The sequence below is a fragment of the Aulonocara sp. 'chitande type north' Nkhata Bay genome, linkage group LG10 (assembly GCF_057382095.1).
Source record: "Aulonocara sp. 'chitande type north' Nkhata Bay isolate Kocher_YH1m ecotype deep benthic linkage group LG10, A_spYH_male_GT1.1, whole genome shotgun sequence".
Lineage (NCBI taxonomy): Eukaryota > Metazoa > Chordata > Actinopteri > Cichliformes > Cichlidae > Aulonocara > Aulonocara sp. 'chitande type north' Nkhata Bay.
This window is the reverse complement of record NC_141353.1, coordinates 35,912,634-35,931,304: the sequence shown is the minus strand read 5'-3', so window position 1 is coordinate 35,931,304 and position 18,671 is coordinate 35,912,634. Positions and strand designations below refer to the sequence as shown.

Sequence of the window (18,671 nt, the reverse complement as noted above, 5' to 3'; positions counted from 1 at the left end):
GCGTCTCTTCAAAAAGTCTCTGTTCTACTTGTGATGGAAAGAGAAGTCTAACCTGCTGGGCATTTGAATAACAGTGATATTTAATTTGTATGGTTTTGTAGGTGAAGAGGGAGGAATGTGAGCAAAGTGGCTGTAATTGTGTTTGAAGATGAGATGAGACTTACAAAATGAGTATTTTCTCATTTGTGTCTTCGAAGTTTTATTGTAGCACTTTATAATATAACTCGTGACAAAGAGTGTAATCCCTCTGCAATTACATTCAATTTCAGTGTATTTTGTTTAAAATAATATTTATCTACAAATACTTAAAGCATACTAGAATAAGGAGGTAACAAGCCAGGTTTTACAGGGAATAATTAGTGAAATAATCTTTTTACACATTTGCATATAGATAGATAGATAGATAGATAGATAGATAGATAGATAGATAGATAGATAGATAGATAGATAGATAGATAGATAGATAGATTAGGACTGTCCTCTCTTAACCACTTACAAGAAAAACTAAGGACCATCAAAATTCGCAGACCCACGTGACCGTAATGATGAAGCCAAGTCTATTTTTTCCGTGTCACAATCACTGTTCAAACACAAATTTCAAAGGTAGTGTACAGGAAAGGATTGTCTCATTTCCTTTAAAATAACTGGAAGTTAGGTAACTCCACAATATGGCCTGTGCCCTGAAAACTAAACTGTAAATACAATGTAAGATGGGGAAATATTGTTTGCTTTTCCACAAGATAACCATGGAATTACACAGTATTTAAAATGATGTAGTACTTAAAATTACTTACAGTATAATTTGTGTATCCTTTCCTTTAAAATACCCAGAATTTAGGCACTTATTACATTTACTTACATTGCAATATTTATTTATTCTGTAAAATACATGAAGTTGTGCAATATTTAAACTTACATAATAATTTGTGTCTCCTTTACTGCAAAATACCAGATGTTACACAAAGCAGAGAGTCAGCAGGTCGCCTGCCATGAACGAAACGGCACAGGTGCTACAGGGTTGGTTGCTGACCCTGACCTCTGACCCGAATGTGGCAGCTGGGGGAATTAAATACATGAATGCAAATTGAACACAGAGTTAACCATTGCTAGAATTAGCTAGAATTTACTGTGTGTCCATGTTAGATCAGTACTTGACTATGATGTTATACTCCCCTTAGTATACAGAGCACATCATCCATCCATTTTACCTTCTTAGGCCTATCCCAGCTGTCACCGGGTGAAATGTGGTGAAACACCAGATCACCAGTCTATCAGAGAGACAGGCAACCATTCACACACACAGCCAATCGAGAAACACCGATTAACTTCTCCTGCATGTCTGTGGATGGTGCAAGGAAGTCAGAGAACACACACACACACACACAAGACAGCCACAGGAGGTCGAAAGAAGAAGTCATATGTCCAGAACACTGTGTTTTCATTTTTTTTAAAAACTGATTTTGTGTTTGGAGTTTGGAGAAAATGATGTGTCTCACTGTGGTTCAGCAATTGTGAAATACAGGATTTCAACCGGCAGTGATCTTCAGCACTGATCTGCATATTTTCTTCTAGAGAGATTATGTCATCATTATGAATAGATGGAGAAAAGTTATCCTCTGGTGGATTAACCTTTTTTTCTCCAGTTTATGGAGATAAGAACAATGAAAATAAGTAGTTCTTCGTTCATTGTAGGTCATGACATTTGATTAACGTCATCGCACGTCTCTTCAGGTTACCCGCAAAAGTAAAATGAGAAATGCTTTGTGAAACATGAAACCGGCACAGCTTTCATATCGCATCGCATCTTTTTTATGCAGTTTTCACCTACTGCTATTTTACCAAGTTTTAAGTTTCCTGCCAGCGTTACGGGTCCGCTTGTTAGTCTTCAATATGGCTAAGAGTTCTCAGTGAGTTTTGACAGACTGGCTTCACTAACTGTGCCTTTGCAACAAAATGTCAGGAGCAGGTGTCGGTGCAGTGAAGACTCACAGCATCACAAATGAAGACAACCGGAGAAGCGGACCGAGATCATGTGCAAGGATGTCCTCCAGGCTGCAGTTAAGTCAGAGGACACACATGGTGTTAAGTGGAGGTGTTTTCTTAAGTGATAATATACTCCAGTAGTGTAGTACTCCACCTGAACTACACCTGATATATTGAACAGCACAGGATGACAATAAAGATGATATTCTCTTCACACTATTGTGCTGTAAGTGAAACGGTAACCACAGCAGATACCGGATCTGAAAAGGCTTAAATTTAACTGGAGACTATCGCACGCAGCACTTCAGGTGAAAGGTTAGCTAAATTTACACGTTCACACTTTGGCTGAGAGTTCTCCACCTGTCGGCAGTGTCGGCGGCTGCAGGGAATTCCGGCACTGAGTAAAAAGCACCATCTAGTGGTGCAGCTAAAGAAGTACAGGGAGGATTTTTTTAAAGGGTCTAGCCAACTAAAAAAAACATGATGAACTCTGTTGCTCAGAATGAACAACAATCAGAATGAACCACCTTTGCCATCTTAGTGTTTTGCGACCATATGTGACAAATGGTGACGGAAGAAACAGAGAAATCGATTATATAACTTATTGGCTAATGACCCTGAATAATCCTCCTTTCTGACTGTAAGAATTCATCATTTGTAAAAGAAAGTTTTATTCAATATGATGTGAAACTAGAGATTTAAACCATAAAGCTGTCTGTGTTTGCTGAGATTGTAGAGAAAAGGAGCCAAGGGTCTTTTTGCAACCAGTGTAGTCGCCCCCTGCTGACTATTAAAAGTAACGCATGTTATTAGATGCATGATACTAACCTGTCACAACATATTTTTTTAACGGAAATAATGAAATAATGCTTGGTGATGGTATTTGGCTTTATTAGTGTGGATGCTGATTAAGCACACAAGCAAGGATTGTTCTTCTACTTTTCATATTCCGTACATTTTTTGGCATCTATCTCCTTCAACACCGTTCAACTTAGAAAAACCAGTCAACCACCGTTAGATTCCTCTTCTTTTGGACATGACTGCTTGTATTTTCCTCATTTTTAACTTTTATATTTTTTAAATTATTCAACTTTATTCAACAAAAATTTACCATGTATTTCAATGGCAGAATGTGGGCAGTGGAGTCAGTTGATGACTTTTGATGATCATGACCAGATGATTATCTGAAAGATCTGAAAGATAATCATCTTTTCTGACCGGATGATTAAAAGTTACAGTATTTAACTGTCTGTAGTGGATTTTCCCACATTTCAGACATTCAGGGACTTAAATAATATGAGGTTTCAAATATTTCTTCAGATGTTTTGTGACTCTGAATTTTCTTTTGTCATTACTCAACTTTTTCTACTGTACATTTTAAACATGGTCAGCTACTTTTCAACTTCTTCCTCTGTCTGAAAATCAGCTTTAAACACTTTTGTTTTCAAGTGAAACATTCTGTTTTTCATCTCCTTCAACATTTTTAACTTAACATTTAGCAGTTGCTTCATTTCCGCTCAAAACATTCAGCTATCAGCATCCACACTGCAGTTTCGTTAGAAAATGCATTTTCTAGTTATTATTATTTGCTAAAAAACTTTAAAATAAACAAACATAATGGCTTGTAGGAGTGGAAAGACTGACATTATATGTTGAAAACATAAAGATTAAATAGGAAAAAACCTTCAAAAAATAAATTGAAAAGTCAAAAATGGTCTAAAACCTAAAATCTAAGGTCCACCTAATTTAGATACCTTTAAAAACAAATAAATATTCAGGTTAGTCATGAATGTGGACGCGTTTATTTGTATTCTCTGGTCAACATATATCAGCAATCTGTTCCAGAAAGGTTGAATGAACTCGGAGTCTAACCACAGTCCTCTTAGAGACCTCACCCCCATCATCATCATTTTGGACCGCAGCTCAAGGTCATCAGTCAGAAACCACATTGTGTGCCCTTCTGGACAGTAGACAGATTAGTCCCATTAAAAATTAACTGATCATGTTCACTTGCTCGGGGACACTGAAAACTTAGTTAATTCACAGATTACAGGTGCATATAAATCCAATGTATTCATTTGTTTTAAGACACTCACTCACTTTTTTTATAAAACAGGTTTTTATTTCACGTAAACTATTCAAACAAATAAGACATATCTACCTTTTCTTATGTGTCAGCAATCTTTGTTTTTTTTTTTCCAAATTTAAAAAGCTCCAAAAACTTAACATTTCTACAAGACATCACAGACATGGTGAAACAGTATGATCCAGCTCTGGGGACAATCAGCAGGATTTACGTCTTTACTGCCGTGTCTCTGGATTTGTAGATCACCCCTCTGCTTTTCAGCTCTCTCACTACGCCTTCAGAGAAGAGAATAATGAGCAACCGAAACATATGAAGTGAGAAGACAATTCCAACCAATGTGTGTGCCCTGATGTGTTTGAATGTACCTGGAGGTAGTCTGCCAGTCACTGAAACTGCATATACACCTGGCTTGAAGTTGCCTGAAAGACAGAGCAGGAAAAAAAATAATTACACAAATGGATCATAATCTGAACTATGTGGCTATCATTAATAACTAGCAGGTTTTACAAGATTTATTAAAAAGCATGTAAAAAATGTTATAGTCCTGGTTTTAAAATTAGGTAAATAACTTCATTTGAACAACAACATAACATATTTGTGTCATATCTGTGTCATTATTTAACAAAAACTAATCCAAAGCCAAAATCTATAAGCACTGTGGAAAAACTAATTTCTGGATTTTCTGGATGATTCAGTAAGCTTGCTGAACCACCTTTAGCACCAATAACTTAAAGTAGCAGTTTTCCATTTGACTATCAGTCTCTCTCATCATTGTGGAAGAGTTTTGGCTCATTCTTTTTGTTGTTGTTGTTGTTGCTTCAGTTCATTGAGGCTTGCAGGCATTCTTTTACACACAGTCTCTTCAGGTCCCGCCACAGCATTTTAGTCAGATTGAGGCATGGACTTTGACTGGGCCACTGCAGCACCTTGATTCCTTTCATTTTCAGCCATTATGTTGTAGATTTGCTGCTGTGTTTGCTGGGTTATGGTAAATGGTAAATGGCCTGTATTTATATAGCGCTTTTCTAGTCCCTAAGGACCCCAAAGCGCTTTACATATCCAGTCATCCACCCATTCATGCACACATTCACACACTGGTGATGGTAAGCTACATTGTAGCCACAGCCACCCTGGGGCGCACTGACAGAGGCGAGGCTGCCGGACACTGGCGCCACCGGGACCTCTGACCACCACCAGTAGGCAACGGGTGAAGTGTCTTGCCCAAGGACACAACGACCGAGACTGTCCAACCGGGGCTCGAACCGGCAACCTTCCAATTACAAGGCGAACGCCCAACTCTTGAGCCACGATCGCCCTGTTGCATGACCCAATTTTAGTCTACATTTAGCTTTGGGGACATCTCCTCACATTTGAATACCCTGGTAGGAGTTCATAGTCGACTACAAGGTGCTCAAGTCCTGAGACTACAAAACAAGCCCAAACCATCATCCCTCCACCACCGTGCTTGACAGTTGGTTCTCTCCAACCAACTGGCTTAACATCTCCACTTTGGCCTCTTTTGATAGGATTGTTCCAGAAGTCTTGTGGATTGTTCAGATGCAACTTTGCAAACCAAAGCCATGCTGCCATGTTCTTTTTTAGAGAAAAGAGGCTTTCTCCTGACAACCCTTTCAAACAAGCCTTAGTTGTTCATTTTTTCTGAGCAGTGTATGGTCTGACCTTGTGGTGACTTTGCTGTAATGTTCACCACTGGGAAAATTTATATCTATCTTGAATGTTTTTCACTTGTGAGTAATCGATCTCACTGTAGAATGATGACATTCCAATAGTTTGGTTTATAATCCTTCCTAAATTGATGGGCACTAACAGTTGCTTTCATGAGATCACCGCTGATTGTTTTTCACCCTGACACTATGTTAACACACACCTGCTAAATCATCTGCTTTTATAGAGGTGCTCAGACTGGCTGATGATCAAGTGCCATTTTCCCTCTCAATTATTATAAAAGCAGTGTAAGATGTACTTCGTTTTTCCAGAAACAGTGTCTCCTTTTTGTCTTAAATAAATAATGAACAATTTAACATTTTTTATCATGTCCTGATACATAAAACCTTAGAACTGAATGTACTGTCTTCTTCTTCTTTTTTTAAAACCATGACTGTATGCTTCAGCAGATCCTTACCTATTCTCTGCCATTTAGCCACCCAGCTATCTTCAGGACTCATCATGGCGATCACACTATAAACATTTAATCAGTGTCAGTAAACCACAGGGAAGAACAGACAAAGAAACACATAGTTACTGCTTAGTCAACACTTACCCATCAAACGAGGAACTTGTGCATTCATACACCATCTCTCGGTTCCCCTTCATCTGGAGGTATGACTCACAGTTGTCACAGCCATCATATTCAAACTGGTCAATGGTCTAAATTGGAAGAGAGCAAGAGAAAAGTGAGGTATCAGATTGCATGAGTCCAATAAAAAGAGCCAGAAGAAAGGATCAAAAATGAGAAGTGAGATATTACTTGAGAAATATTAACTGCTTTAAAAATGCTGCACTTCAGTGTAGCAAGACTATATTTCTAATGATGGTCATACATATATTGGAACCCACCATAGATAATGATGCCAACAAACCTTGGCACATCCACTGATAACGGCTGTGCATGGTTAAATAATAATAGTATTAATACTACTACTACTATAACAACAACAACAACAATAATAATAATAATAATAATAATAAAGTGAGATGGGATTGTGTGTTGGTGTTGTGCCAAAGTGTCATTTCTGGTATTTGCCAACCCCCCCCCCCTCCCCCCCACACACAAACAAACAAACAAACAAACAAAACAAAAAGAAGCCCGCATTTAAACTACTGTAAACATGCTATACTTTAAATGAAATCTCTCCAAAATAAAAACCTTTAATTTCTCAAAAATAAAGTCAGATTCCCTGCACGCCCGACCTTATGAAATAAATCACTGAGGAAGCATTGAGGAACAATAAATGTTTCTAGTTTTATTTATCGTGGATTTTTAACTTTAAAGTCAATCTTAAAATATTTAGTTTCGCTTCAGCCATTATTGTCCACCTTGTTTCTTTTCTTATTGTCGACCTTAAGAAAAAAAAACCCCAATAACGTTATTCTGCGTTTTGTCACAATAACATCACCTTCTACCCAGGCTCTGTACATTTTTCTAGTACGGCCCCAAGTCGTTATCGTGGGACTAGAAACCAAACAAACTAGCACAGATGTCTTTTTGTAAACAAAAATGCCCCAGTGAATACTTAGGTATAATTCCTTGACTAAAAGCAACCAAGCGTCATTTCGAAGTTTTAATTTTCCTGTTAGGCCAAACAGGAGGAAAACACTGCGCAGAGCACCACGTTAGCACAGGAGCTAGCCTCACAGTGTTTTTCTCTCAGATAAAGATTTACCTTCACTAACGAACAAAGCAGACAGGCTCTCAGGTGGCGCAGGTCTTTGGGGACTGTTTCTAATGCCATTATGTTCGGACGAAATAATTGAACAAACACTAAACAATCACGCCAACTAATATTATGATGATTTTCTAGTCGCCTGGATATTACGTCACTTTATAAGGCCCTAGCAACCCAGAGGCGTCCCTGTAGTCCGCCTGAATAAAAGTCCATGCACAAAAAAATCTGAATCAGGGAGACTTTATTTATCCCCAAGGGGCAATTAAGATACAACAGAGCAGCATGACGTTAAAAATAAGGACAGGGCATAAACAGGCAATAAGAATGAGATAAAAAAAAAAAAACTTAAAATATACAGTATATACACAGTTTTAAAATTAAAGTGACTGAATAAGTGAATAAATAACTGTAAGTGACTAAAAGTGAATGAAGTGTTAGCAGCATAAAAAAGAGTGTAGAGTAATTTATGTTTATGGGTGTGGGAAATGGTCTTATCGACTGCAGTTAAAAAGCAGAGTGGCTTTGGGGACAAAGGTGGCTCTTCTCCTCTCAGTCCTGCAGGAAGTGCAGCGGAGGCGCCGCCCAGAGGGGAGCCATTGAAATGCGGGGTGAAGAATGTGAGAGGGGTCATTAATACATTAATTAATTTTTACTATGCCTTTTTACTATGCCTTCCTGGAAAGCAACATGACCTTCTCCATTACCTGCTGGTTCCACTCCCTCCCTCAGCCTTCAGAACAGGAACAGACTGCAGCACACTGCATCAGTGTGCTCAAAAATCATTGGCCTGCCTGTCAGAACTCTTGCACAGGTTTTCAGCCAACAAGGCCATTAGCCCTTGGTGGCACCTCCTGAGAATTTCCTCTGTGTTAGCAGAGAATTTCATGAGGTTGTCAAAAATGGTTCCCAAGTATTTGTACTCCTCAACTACCTCCACAGGCTTCCCATGGATGGTGGTGGTGACTGAAGCAGCCAGGTCACCACCATCTCTTTGGTTTTGCTCACGTTCAGTTCAAGTTTGGAGCTGTCACACCACTCTACAAACTTCTGAAGAGTGGATCTGCAGTCATCGGTCTAGAGGATGAAGAGCAGGGGGGAGAGCACAGAGCCCTGGGGGGAGCCAGTGGAGGTGGAACAGAGACCAGAGTCCTGTTGGTCAAAAAGTCCAATATCCACAGGATTAGATGATCAGGTGAAATCGGGAAGAAAGTTTAATGGCCAGGAAATGAGGCTGCAGAGTGTTGAACACTGATGAAAAATCAGCAAAGAGAAGTCTGGCGGAGGAGTGAAGGAGCTCCAGATGTTTGTGGATGGAGTCCAAGATGAAGATTTTTGCGTCATCGACGCCTCTGCGTGCACGGTAAGCAAACTGAAGTGGGTCCATCAGGGGGTCAGTTGCTCTTACAATGTGCTGTTTTATGATCTTCTCCATGGCCTTCATCACCAGGGAGGTAAGGGCCACAGGATGAAGATCATTGAGAGACTTTGGGTTGTTTCTTTTGGGGGTGGGGGTGACTGTGGAGTGTTTCCACAGCTGGGGGCGGTGTGACTGTCAATTGAGTGTTGAAATAGAGTCTGGAACACACTTAGTTGCCTTGCACAGTGCCTCAGAACTTGACTGCTGATGTTGTCAGGGCCGGGTGAGCTCCTCTCCCTGGTCCTCCTGAGAGCTCTCACCACGTCCTCAGTCTTGAAGGTGAGTGCGGAGCTGCCAGGTTTGATAATAAACTAAAGTGATATTTACAGCACGGTGGCACAGTGGTTAGCACTGTTGCCTTGCAGCAAGAAGGTCCTGAGTTCAATTCCACCATCAGGCCGGGGTCTTTCTGTGTGGAGTTTGCATGTTCTCCCCGTGTTTGCGTGGGTTCCCTCCAGGTACTCCGGCTTCCTCCCACCATCCAAAGACATGCAGCTTGTGGGGATAGGTTAATTGGATAATCCAAATTGCCACTAGGTGTGAATGTGAGTGTGAATGGTTGTCTGTCCCTATGTGTTAGCCCTGTGACAGACTGGCGACCTGTCCAGCGTGTACCCCGCCTTTTGCCCTATGACAGCTGGGATAGGCTCCAGCGCCCCCCGCGACCCTGAAAAGGATAAGCGGAAGCGAATGGATGGATGGATATTTACGACATAGTATTAGGGCCACCTTAAGAAACAAAAATGTTATTGATCATTTTGACAATAAAGTCAAAATTTTGAGATTAAAGTCGAAAAACCTAATTCGAAGAAAGGTCGAAATGTGGAGATTGGAGTTATTGTTTCACTGACTTCAGAATTTGCATACCTGAATAAAGGCATCATGTTCTCCTCAAGCGGTGCTACACACCAGTCTCATGTAATGTTGTTAACAGGTTGTTAATATTACATAGAATTAGCAACACATCGGATTTTGACAATGAAAGGATACAAATTGGATGTATTTTACTGGCTTGGCAGTGAGATTTTTTGTTTTCACAAAATGTAGATAGATGATGCTGTCTACATCTAAATACAAATAATAATAATAATCACAACAACAACAACAACAACAATGATAATAATAATAATAATAATAATAATAATAATAAACTACTTCCTTATCACTAGGTGGCGACACAGCTCAGCGTGTTTTCATTTGGTACAATTTCACACCACATGTGCTTGGTGACATCTATTAATTCCATTGACCTAAACACTGATTATGTTACCAGTCAAATCTCTTTCAACAGTTAACATCGTTTTCTCACATTTTGTTTCTTATTTGTTTATCATGGATAATTAACCTGCGTTTGTCACTGCACTGTTGCCGTGCCACATCCAACTTTGGAGAGGCTCATCATCTTGCGTCTTGTATGAAGCTGCAAGTAAATAAACTCAGAAATAAACTCAGATGATGTGAAATGTAAGCTATAAACAGCAGGCTGTGTGAGAACCTGCGATGCATTCATTGGAGCTATTTGCAAAACAGTTTAAAAGTAACATATATTACCTAAAGGCATTTGTGTGCCTATGGCAACAAAAGCATGTAAACCAGAGGCTGTAAACTGTTTTTGGCTCTCTGTGTGACGTTTAGGGTCCAGTTTCGGCGTTGAAATGTGAAAGGATCTTGGGCTTTGTAGTCCCCCAAAATTAAGCGTTGTTTAAAGTAACGGAGGGATGTCACATTGAACTCCAGCACCTCCACCAACGGCAGTAAACTTCCAACGGTTCCCAGTGCGACTTGGTGATACAGGTGCAGTTATTACAGTGTTTATTTTAGATTTAACCTTACTTAAAATATATGAGAAAATATGGAGATGGATAAAACAGCTCTTAACTAAAAAGTTCTTTACTTAGGAGAGGCTGTTTGACAAGATAACACAGCCACTGCTAATGTTAGCTAATGCTAGCAGAGTAACAGAAACAGTGAAAGATAACATTTTACTTTTTACAGCATTTTATTTATAATTTAAAAAAAGTTTAATCCGTTTTCATTAACAAGGGTAATTATGTGTTTAATATAATGAATGGTGGTTAAATAACTTTGTTAACTTGTTATAACTTGAGTGTATGTAAAACATAAACTAAAGTTAAATAGTAACGTTATAAACATGTAAAGCAGGTTAGCTGCTTTGACCAGGGCTGTTTAATATTGTTATACCTGTCTCAGTTGCACAGGCAAAGGCATGGAAGTCGGTTTAAATTCACTCCCGGACTCAATCAACCCCAGCAATTTTCCTGCAAAGTTGTGGCGTCTGGTGAACAACCCGGCCTACAACGCCATCTGCTGGGACCGCCAGGGCGAGGTAATCGTCATTGACCAGCAGCTGTTCGAGAAGCAGATCCTGTCTCCAAATGCCATCACCGCGGGCAGTGCCGACTCCTTCAAAACCACCAACTTCTCCAGCTTTGTCCGTCAGCTCAACTTGTACGGGTTCAAGAAGGCCGACCCTCAACAGGACCTGGACGGCAAGGAGTATCCAAGCTTTTACAACCCCAACTTCAAGCGAGACCAGCCTGAACTCGTTTTGAGGCTGAGGAGGCTCACCGTGGACAATAAGGCCAAGCTGCAAGCCGGTCTGAACATAAAGTGCCGGTCCCCGAGTGGATATCAGCGCCTGTATCGGGATGGGGAAGACAGAGGAACATCTATGAGAAGAGGCAAGTGCTATTAAGGGATAATAGTGGAAATATATGGTTTCCCTGAGGTGCTCAAGTTCACACTAACCGTTCCTCAGCCACAAGAGTAGTTTCTGCAAAAGTGCACAGTAGTTCTGTGTAAAAAGGGTCATCAGCTCCTTAAAAAAATACAACACTGTCCCATTTTATGTACATAAACTTTGTAACTGAAGAATATTCTTTAAAACAGAACAAAGCTTTCTGCCGCAACTTCGCCTACTTCCTCTTTAGAACAAGGGTCTAAAGAGGTTGAAGCACAGCTTTATTACTTGATCGGCATGTTTGGGCCTGTGGCCTTCATGAGGGATGACCTTGACATAAGTAATAAAGCTGTACTATAAGTGTTGCTGGAGAGTTGACCTCATTTGAGAGTATTCTAAATATATTTTTCTGTTGACCAGAGGAATTACTAAACTTTCATTTGACAATCTTACATGTCACAGAGAAAATACTCAGATGTTTTCAAGAAATATTACCCTGATAGGGTTTTCTGTCATATTTCCGAACACCATATTGAACTTATTAAGGACAATAAGTCTGTGCCCTCCTGTACCAACACTTAAGCCCTCTCGTACTGTCTAAAAGGTTGTTGTTGTGCTTTGTGTCTTCCAGTTTCTTCGGGAGGCTCTTTGCTGCTGAGCCCCACAAATCAAAAGGCCACTCCTCCTTACTATCCAAGTAAAACCCAAGCCTACACTGGGACCCCCATCCCACCACGATTCCTGATGAGGGCTGCGGCTCTTCCTTCTGCTTTGTTTTCCTCAGGCAAAGAGCTACCAGTACCTTTAAACCGCCCTTACACTGGAGTAAACTCAAGCGCCAATGCTGTGCACATTCAGCAGAATTTCCTGGCCCACGCAAACCATGGAAGTCCAAATTTCACCAGTTATAGTCCTTGTAATGCTCAGTACCAGCCTGGCTACTATTCCCCACGTAAGCATTAAATATTATTTAGTAAAATATAGCCAGTGTACCATTTCACTTAACATGCTATCTTTTGTCCTTCCTGAAGTTGGTCATTGCTACCATCCCAACCTTGTGGCCCCTCATATGGCAGGTGGTGGCCTTCAGACAGGCTTATTCTCGCCTCAGAGTTATTATCAGGTAGGACCACTGTCATGTGACGTAACAAGTCAGTGAGTGGTATTTGGGCCATCTTTAACATATGCTTTTATATCACCATTTTAGGCAGGATATCCTGTCGGTATGTTGTGTTTCCACGACAATAACCAATGCCTGCAGAAAAATGAGAAGCAGGAGGTGAAAAACTGTGAAATCAACTTGGAGGCAATTTTTAAGATCGCAGATGAGGTCATGCAGACCCCACCCAATACCTGCCTGGTTAAAGTTGAGCCCCAAGACGAGGTGGTCCCTGAGCTAGAGTCTTCATCCAACACCCGTGACAGCCCACTGTGTGACAGCAACGGTGTCATCAGGTCTATCCCTTTCTCTGCTGGACCCACCATAGTATCTGCATCGAGTATTGCTCCTCTAGTTCCATACAAAGAGCAGTGTGTGGAGTCTGTACCAGAGGAAATGCCTGAGGATGCTATCATTGAGGTAAGGCTGCGCATTGAAGAGTTCCTGAAGCTAAAGTGCATCTGTTTTATGTTTTTTTGTAATGTTTGACATTGAGGTATTTTTTGATGCATCACGTTCCTGATCTAAGATGTTTTTTCCTTTACTGTGCTAGACAGTAAAGTAACCCAAACTTGTAGGAAAGTTTGCAAGGGAAGGCGGGAGGGTGGATCAGAGCAGCACAGTGGTTTTGGTTCTTGATAGGCTGCAATTGCAAGAAAGGTTAGAAATGATAGTTGATCTTTTTTCATTGAGGAACATGAGACACATTCCTCAGAGATTTTGGTTCAGACTCACGTGATAACAGCACACAGTTGCTGACGTTTTGTCAGATGCACACGATGGGAATAACCTAATAGAGCATCCTGAAGGTACTCTATTAGGTTGAGATCTGGATATTGTGAAGACCAGTTGAGTAAAATAATAGTGAACTCACTGTTGTTCTTAAGAAACCAGTTTGAGGTTTGTGGCATGGTGCTGGAAGCAGCCATCAGAAGATGGGGACACATTGGTAATAAAGGAATGGATGCGGTTAGCATCAACACTCCGACAGGCTGTGGAGTTTAAACAGTGCTCAGTTGGTACCAAAAACTATCCCTGACACCATTACATCACCATCAGCATGAACCATTGATAAAAGGCAGGATAGATCCATGCTTTCATGCTGTACATGCGAGATTCTGACCATCTGAGTGTGGCAGCAGCAATTGAGTGGCACTCAGCGTCATCCTCTAATGTTGTAGTACATCTGCATAAAGGTTCAAGGATGTATGCATTCAGAGATGCGGAAATCCCAGTAGATCATCAGTGTCTGATGTTGCACATTCTGGGTTACTGCAAAGTGATCAACTCAGTAGATAATTGTGTTAAGACGCAGTTGGTGTACCTAATAAAGTGGCAATGAGGTTACTGTTGCTCTAGGTGATCAAACCTGACACTGAAGCTTTTTCCACACACAGATCATTAATAATGGATCTTTCCGCATAGTTAAAAAATGTAGCAAATATTTTGCATACTGTTTTGAAAAGTTGGTTCTTTTTCAACGTTTAGAACAACATGTAGAACATGTGAAAATCCGATTATGTTTCAGGCTGTATTCATACAGAAAATTATTGATATTGTTATATAATTTGAATAAATCTATACTATATATATATTTAGTGGCCTTATATATAGTTTAGCAGAAAGCCTGGATTATTTGCGTTCTCTGTGTCCCTACATTAAGGTTACCACAGATCATGAGAGGGATATTGTACCTGTTACAGTTGGTGATACTTCCAGTGATTCCAGTCTGAAATTATAACAGCAGCTGCACAGGAAATACACCAACTCTTTAGGTAAGGCTGTTTAGGGTCAAATTCCAGAGTAAAATTAGTGAAAGAAAAGGCAATTAAGGCTTTTATGCTTCCTAAAATCAACAGATCCGTGATGACAGTGTCTCATATTTCTCATCATAGATCTCAGCTTGTTGGTTTGATTGGCATGTGACAGGGAGCCTTGAGTCACTCCAGGATGTGAGCTTAAGCTCTTACTATTACCATACTTGAGTCTCGAATTGGAAAGATGATTTATTGTGTGAATGCTTGTTGCTTTGTTCTCTTTTAAATCTTATTACAAAGTCTTTTGCAGAAGTACATATATGTTGTACATTGTATGTAGTTGTACAGTAATGTTTTCTCCTCTTATTTTACACATCCATTGTAATTAACACTGATGCTTTTATTTCTGTAAAATTTTAAATTACATTTTTAAAACAAGTATGCTTGTAAATGTATAAAGCATGGATATTTACGTACATGATTTTGTGAAATAGTTTTACCAGATTGTAATGTTATTTTCAAAGAACTGAAATAGAAAAATAAGTCTTGTAAACCATAAATTGGTATTGGAGTGCTTAAAAAGGACTCAAATTATTTTACGAGGGAGAAACACTTTGTCTACTGATTGTTTGCTTTATTGTGTTTTCCCTACCTTTTTATTCTCACTATTGATGTACTTTTTAAAATATGAAACTAGAATTTTAAATAAACGTGAATACAGTTTATGGTTGGATGTTTAGTGTGTACTGCATTATTAATAATAAAGGGGTGTTGCTTGTTGTAGACACCAGAGGGAGCCACTTACTTGTTTTTGGTGAAACTGCTGCTTTTCGGCGGATCCGCCTTCCACTTACTAATGCTGCATTCAGGTGCTCCTCGTTAACTCCACCTACGATAACGTTAAAAGAAAATGAACGATTTTTGTTTGTTTGTATGTTTACGTTCTTACACATGCAAGAAAATTAGATTGCGTTTGATTCTTACCGCAAAATAGATTTTCAGTGACGTTAGAAAAATGTAGTACTAACGCTGCAATTCCACTAATGGCTTATACAAATAACAACGTAAAACACTTGAAACACAATCTGTTTACAGGATTAGGGGTGAAGTGTTGATCAAACTCCCGTCCCCGTTAGCACGTGAAAGTAGCAGGAGAGGGAGCAGGTAGACACTTTCAAATGAGATCCCAGGGGAGAGACAGAGTCCGGGAGGTAAAGTTCTAGAACGGTGTTATAATAGTACACTGTGTCTCTATGCTTTATCCCCTTCAAACAAACACTACAAGGAGGCTGGGCAACTTTTTAAATTAACTTTTTGCAGATTTCCCCCTCCGCTTTCAGTGATAGTTTTGATAAACGAGTCAATTTCCTTCATTCTTCTCAGGAGGATCGGGTCTAATTTCTCACAGTGCAGCGGAGGCACTGAACTCGGGGGAAGCCTGCGTGTGTGTGTATGCGTGCGCGCGCGCGTGTCGCCCCCCTGACGGGTAGGTTTGAAAGAAGTTGATGGCCGTGTCACTGAAGCCGCTTCGGACCCAGTTTTAATTACCAGGCTACAAGCAAAGTAAGGCAACGGCCCGTTTGCTTCGGTTAATAATTACACAGAGCTGTGTGCTGAACGGAGCAGCTTCTTCGAGGATTATTTTTTCGCAACTCGTCGGCTGTAAGAAACATTGCCCAACTTTTCGGCGCCGCATTTGATCCGTCAGCATGCCTCATAACTCTCCGGCGGCAACCTGTAAGCCAGCCTTTGAAGTCGTAGACGTCGCTCTCGTGCGTTTTTGGTGGATTTATCCACAAAGTGTTGCTCTCACGGGACGGGTTTAACTTTTAAAGCTTTGCCTCCTGTGTGCTCGCAAAATATGACTGGAAGGTACAGTGGTCAATGTGCGCTGCATTGTAAAAACAGTCCCGAGGATTTACGGATACACAGTTGCCAGGAGAGGACCCAGTCCTTCTTGGAGAGGATACCGGAGTTAAGCTACCACGTAAACACCCTCCAGACGAGGACATAGACCCGCCTGTGATGAAGAGCACCCCGGTGGAAACAAATGCACTCTTTAAGATCTAATACGGCACGGCTCGTCTTCACAGTGCACTGGCGCATGCAGTGCTTCTCAACCCACATTAATGACACTGGATAACAGTTAATCGGAGCTTTTTCCTCGTGTGAGACATCACTTTCCACGTGAGACATATGCATATCTGTAACGTGTTAGACTGGGAATATTAACTCTAGTGTTGAATGGAAGTTTTATGAGTTACCATGGAAGTCCTCCGGCTTTGAAAGCCCAGATCTGTTAAGCAAGTAGGCAGAAGGAATAAAGCGGGACCTGTGCGTGTACTTGTCGATACCGCTTTCCTGCGTCTTGTTTATCCGCGGTGCTTGCCTGCTTTGAAGTCCAAGATGTGCGGCCGGGACCCGCCGCTACAGCCGAGGCCATGACCGTCCCACAGCGGCGCCCGGCCGGGCTCTGGCCGTGGCTGCTCATGGCGGCTCTGCAGGTGGTGCTGGGCCAGCAGGGCCTGGAGTCCGAGCGGCCGGTTCTCCGAGCGATTATCAAGGTGACGCTGCTGAAGCACGAGCCCACGGGGAAACCCCTCACCTTGGAAGGGGTGTTCGTGGGAGGAAGTGCCGGCAAAGCAGAGGGAAAACTCATGCAGGTAGGGTGTCATCAAAGGGTACCTGCACTACATGACCACAGCACTGTCCATTTACCTCAAAGCTCACCTGGTGCACAGGTGGCCCAGCACCTTTGTGGCACCTGGTGCAACAATTTTCCATAGACTGCAATAGACTAACTCAATGATCATATGGTCAATATCTGATCTTCATTTTGTGTATTGATAGAACAGCTTTACAACACATGTAGTTACACTTCTGCTCTGTCAGATATGGATTACCAACCTGAAAGCTTCTCCTATAGTACACTACTGGGAACACTTAACACAGTAAGTGTTATTCTTTGGACCCCCCCAAGAGAGTCACTTTAACCTCTTTTGCAATCACCGCTTGACTAATAACTTAGTCTGTGTTAAAAGCCTTAATTGGAAAGTTATTTTACACTCCCACCTCTTTCAGTGCACCAATCCCTCTGTAGAGTGACTTATGTTTCCCTACAGTTTACACAGCACCCGCTGCTAAAAGACTCCTGCAGCAGAGACTATGGTTTACAGCACAGTGTGCCTTTCTGAGAGCTGCTTACAGCAGCACTCTTTCCACTCAACACTGGGCTTGTGATGATAGAACATATGAATTCCTTTAACAACAGTGATGACAAACGTGTTATTGAGGTTAGCTTATTTTCAGTCTATTTTAGCTCTCTCCTGAGAAACAGTGGTTTGGCTCAGTCCACCAGCCTCTCTAACGTGTATCTTTTCTAAGGTAACTGTTTTGTTTTGCAGTGACTATTTTTGGCATTTGATGCTCTCTCCCATTATATTTAATATCAAGGTGTGGCCAGTGACTGCAAAATGACAGCATGTCGAGACCAATATAAAACCTGTCATTTAATGGGGGGTTTTTTAGGTTAAAAATCTTGCCTTTAACTGTCCAAATGTGAAGTATGTTCTCTATTCAGTGTGCATATTCAGGATTCAAGAGTGGATTAAGGTCCCTACGCTGTAAAGCTCCGCCGTGTCGATTTATTTGCCGTCTCCAGAGACACAGGACGAAAGATATTAGGTTCTGTGGGATCTTGTCTCGCTTCACTCACCAGGTATGGGAGGTTTTGTGAATGGTGAGCCAGATGCTGCAGTTTGCCATAGTTGATAAGGATTTATAATGCTCTGATGGAGAAAAGCCCAGCATTAGTCACAGTGAAAAGCCACTTCTGCTTTCCCACTCCAGTTTTAAGCTGATCTGACTGGACCCTGTCTGTGTGGGATGTTGACAACATGTTGTGGATACATAACACATAGCTGTTGAGATCAAAGCACTTCCAGCTTTCTGGGATTTCCAGCTTTTTGTTGTTGTTGTTGTTTAAGACTTTGCAATGTTTGTAGGGCGACACAGGGTTTTAATGAAGCTGTGTATTCCCCTAAAGGTGTGGATGAAAGGTTGAGTGCCACCCTCAAACCATTCTTTTTTATCTCTGCCACCGTCAGCTTAATTTTGTGCTGATAAGATCCCTGCTTTTTCCCCCCTGTTTCTTTCTGTTTT

The 18,671-nt window shown here is 41.0% G+C and overlaps 3 protein-coding genes across 10 annotated transcripts in view; 2 read left to right on the top strand and 1 right to left on the bottom strand.

Annotated features, from left to right (window-relative positions):
* Window positions 1-4,083: 4,083 nt before the first annotated feature.
* Window positions 4,084-11,354, bottom strand: supt4h1 (SPT4 homolog, DSIF elongation factor subunit). 2 transcript variants are annotated; one of them, XM_086309762.1, is made up of 5 exons: window positions 11,096-11,354; window positions 6,351-6,457; window positions 6,213-6,268; window positions 4,435-4,488; window positions 4,084-4,344 (listed from the first exon to the last, which is right to left on the bottom strand). In XM_086309762.1, exons 1-5 carry the CDS (start codon window positions 11,120-11,122, stop codon window positions 4,277-4,279), a joined length of 312 nt encoding a protein of 103 aa, XP_086165888.1. In that variant the 5' UTR covers window positions 11,123-11,354; the 3' UTR covers window positions 4,084-4,276. The 2 variants fall into 2 exon arrangements, with proteins under 2 accessions (XP_086165888.1, XP_086165887.1); XM_086309761.1 differs by lacking the exon at window positions 11,096-11,354 and adding an exon at window positions 7,474-7,645.
* Window positions 10,191-15,233, top strand: hsf5 (heat shock transcription factor family member 5). 7 transcript variants are annotated; one of them, XM_086309752.1, is made up of 8 exons: window positions 10,191-10,357; window positions 10,529-10,687; window positions 11,105-11,595; window positions 12,226-12,546; window positions 12,626-12,717; window positions 12,802-13,173; window positions 14,417-14,528; window positions 14,649-15,233. In XM_086309752.1, the coding sequence occupies exons 3-7, from the start codon at window positions 11,121-11,123 to the stop codon at window positions 14,492-14,494; spliced, it is 1,338 nt and encodes a 445-aa protein (XP_086165878.1). In that variant the 5' UTR covers window positions 10,191-10,357; window positions 10,529-10,687; window positions 11,105-11,120; the 3' UTR covers window positions 14,495-14,528; window positions 14,649-15,233. The 7 variants fall into 7 exon arrangements, with proteins under 7 accessions (XP_086165878.1, XP_086165884.1, XP_086165880.1 ...); XM_086309758.1 differs by lacking the exon at window positions 10,191-10,357 and having other exon boundaries at window positions 10,421-10,687; window positions 14,457-14,528; window positions 14,613-15,233; XM_086309754.1 differs by lacking the exon at window positions 10,191-10,357 and having other exon boundaries at window positions 10,422-10,687; window positions 11,113-11,595.
* Window positions 15,234-15,666: 433 nt separating this feature from the next.
* rnf43 (ring finger protein 43) overlaps window positions 15,667-18,671 on the top strand; it is a 109,556-nt gene continuing 106,551 nt past the window's right edge. The window contains exon 1 of the mRNA XM_086309748.1: window positions 15,667-17,173. Within this exon, the coding sequence (XP_086165874.1) occupies window positions 16,952-17,173 (222 nt within the window). The 5' untranslated portion in view covers window positions 15,667-16,951. The remainder of the gene's footprint in view (window positions 17,174-18,671) is intronic.

Coding starts and splice junctions, on each gene's coding strand:
- supt4h1 (XM_086309761.1), bottom strand. CDS start 7,542: ATGGCATTAGAAACAGTCCCCAAAGACCTGCGCCACCTGAGAGCCTGT. Junction 6,269..6,350: donor ACAAGTTCCTCGTTTGATGG/GTAAGTGTTGAC, acceptor AAATGTTTATAG/TGTGATCGCCATGATGAGTC. Junction 4,345..4,434: donor GACTGGCAGACTACCTCCAG/GTACATTCAAAC, acceptor TCTTCTCTGAAG/GCGTAGTGAGAGAGCTGAAA.
- hsf5 (XM_086309752.1), top strand. CDS start 11,121: ATGGAAGTCGGTTTAAATTCACTCCCGGACTCAATCAACCCCAGCAAT. Junction 12,547..12,625: donor GCCTGGCTACTATTCCCCAC/GTAAGCATTAAA, acceptor TCCTTCCTGAAG/TTGGTCATTGCTACCATCCC. Junction 13,174..14,416: donor CTGAGGATGCTATCATTGAG/GTAAGGCTGCGC, acceptor CCCTACATTAAG/GTTACCACAGATCATGAGAG.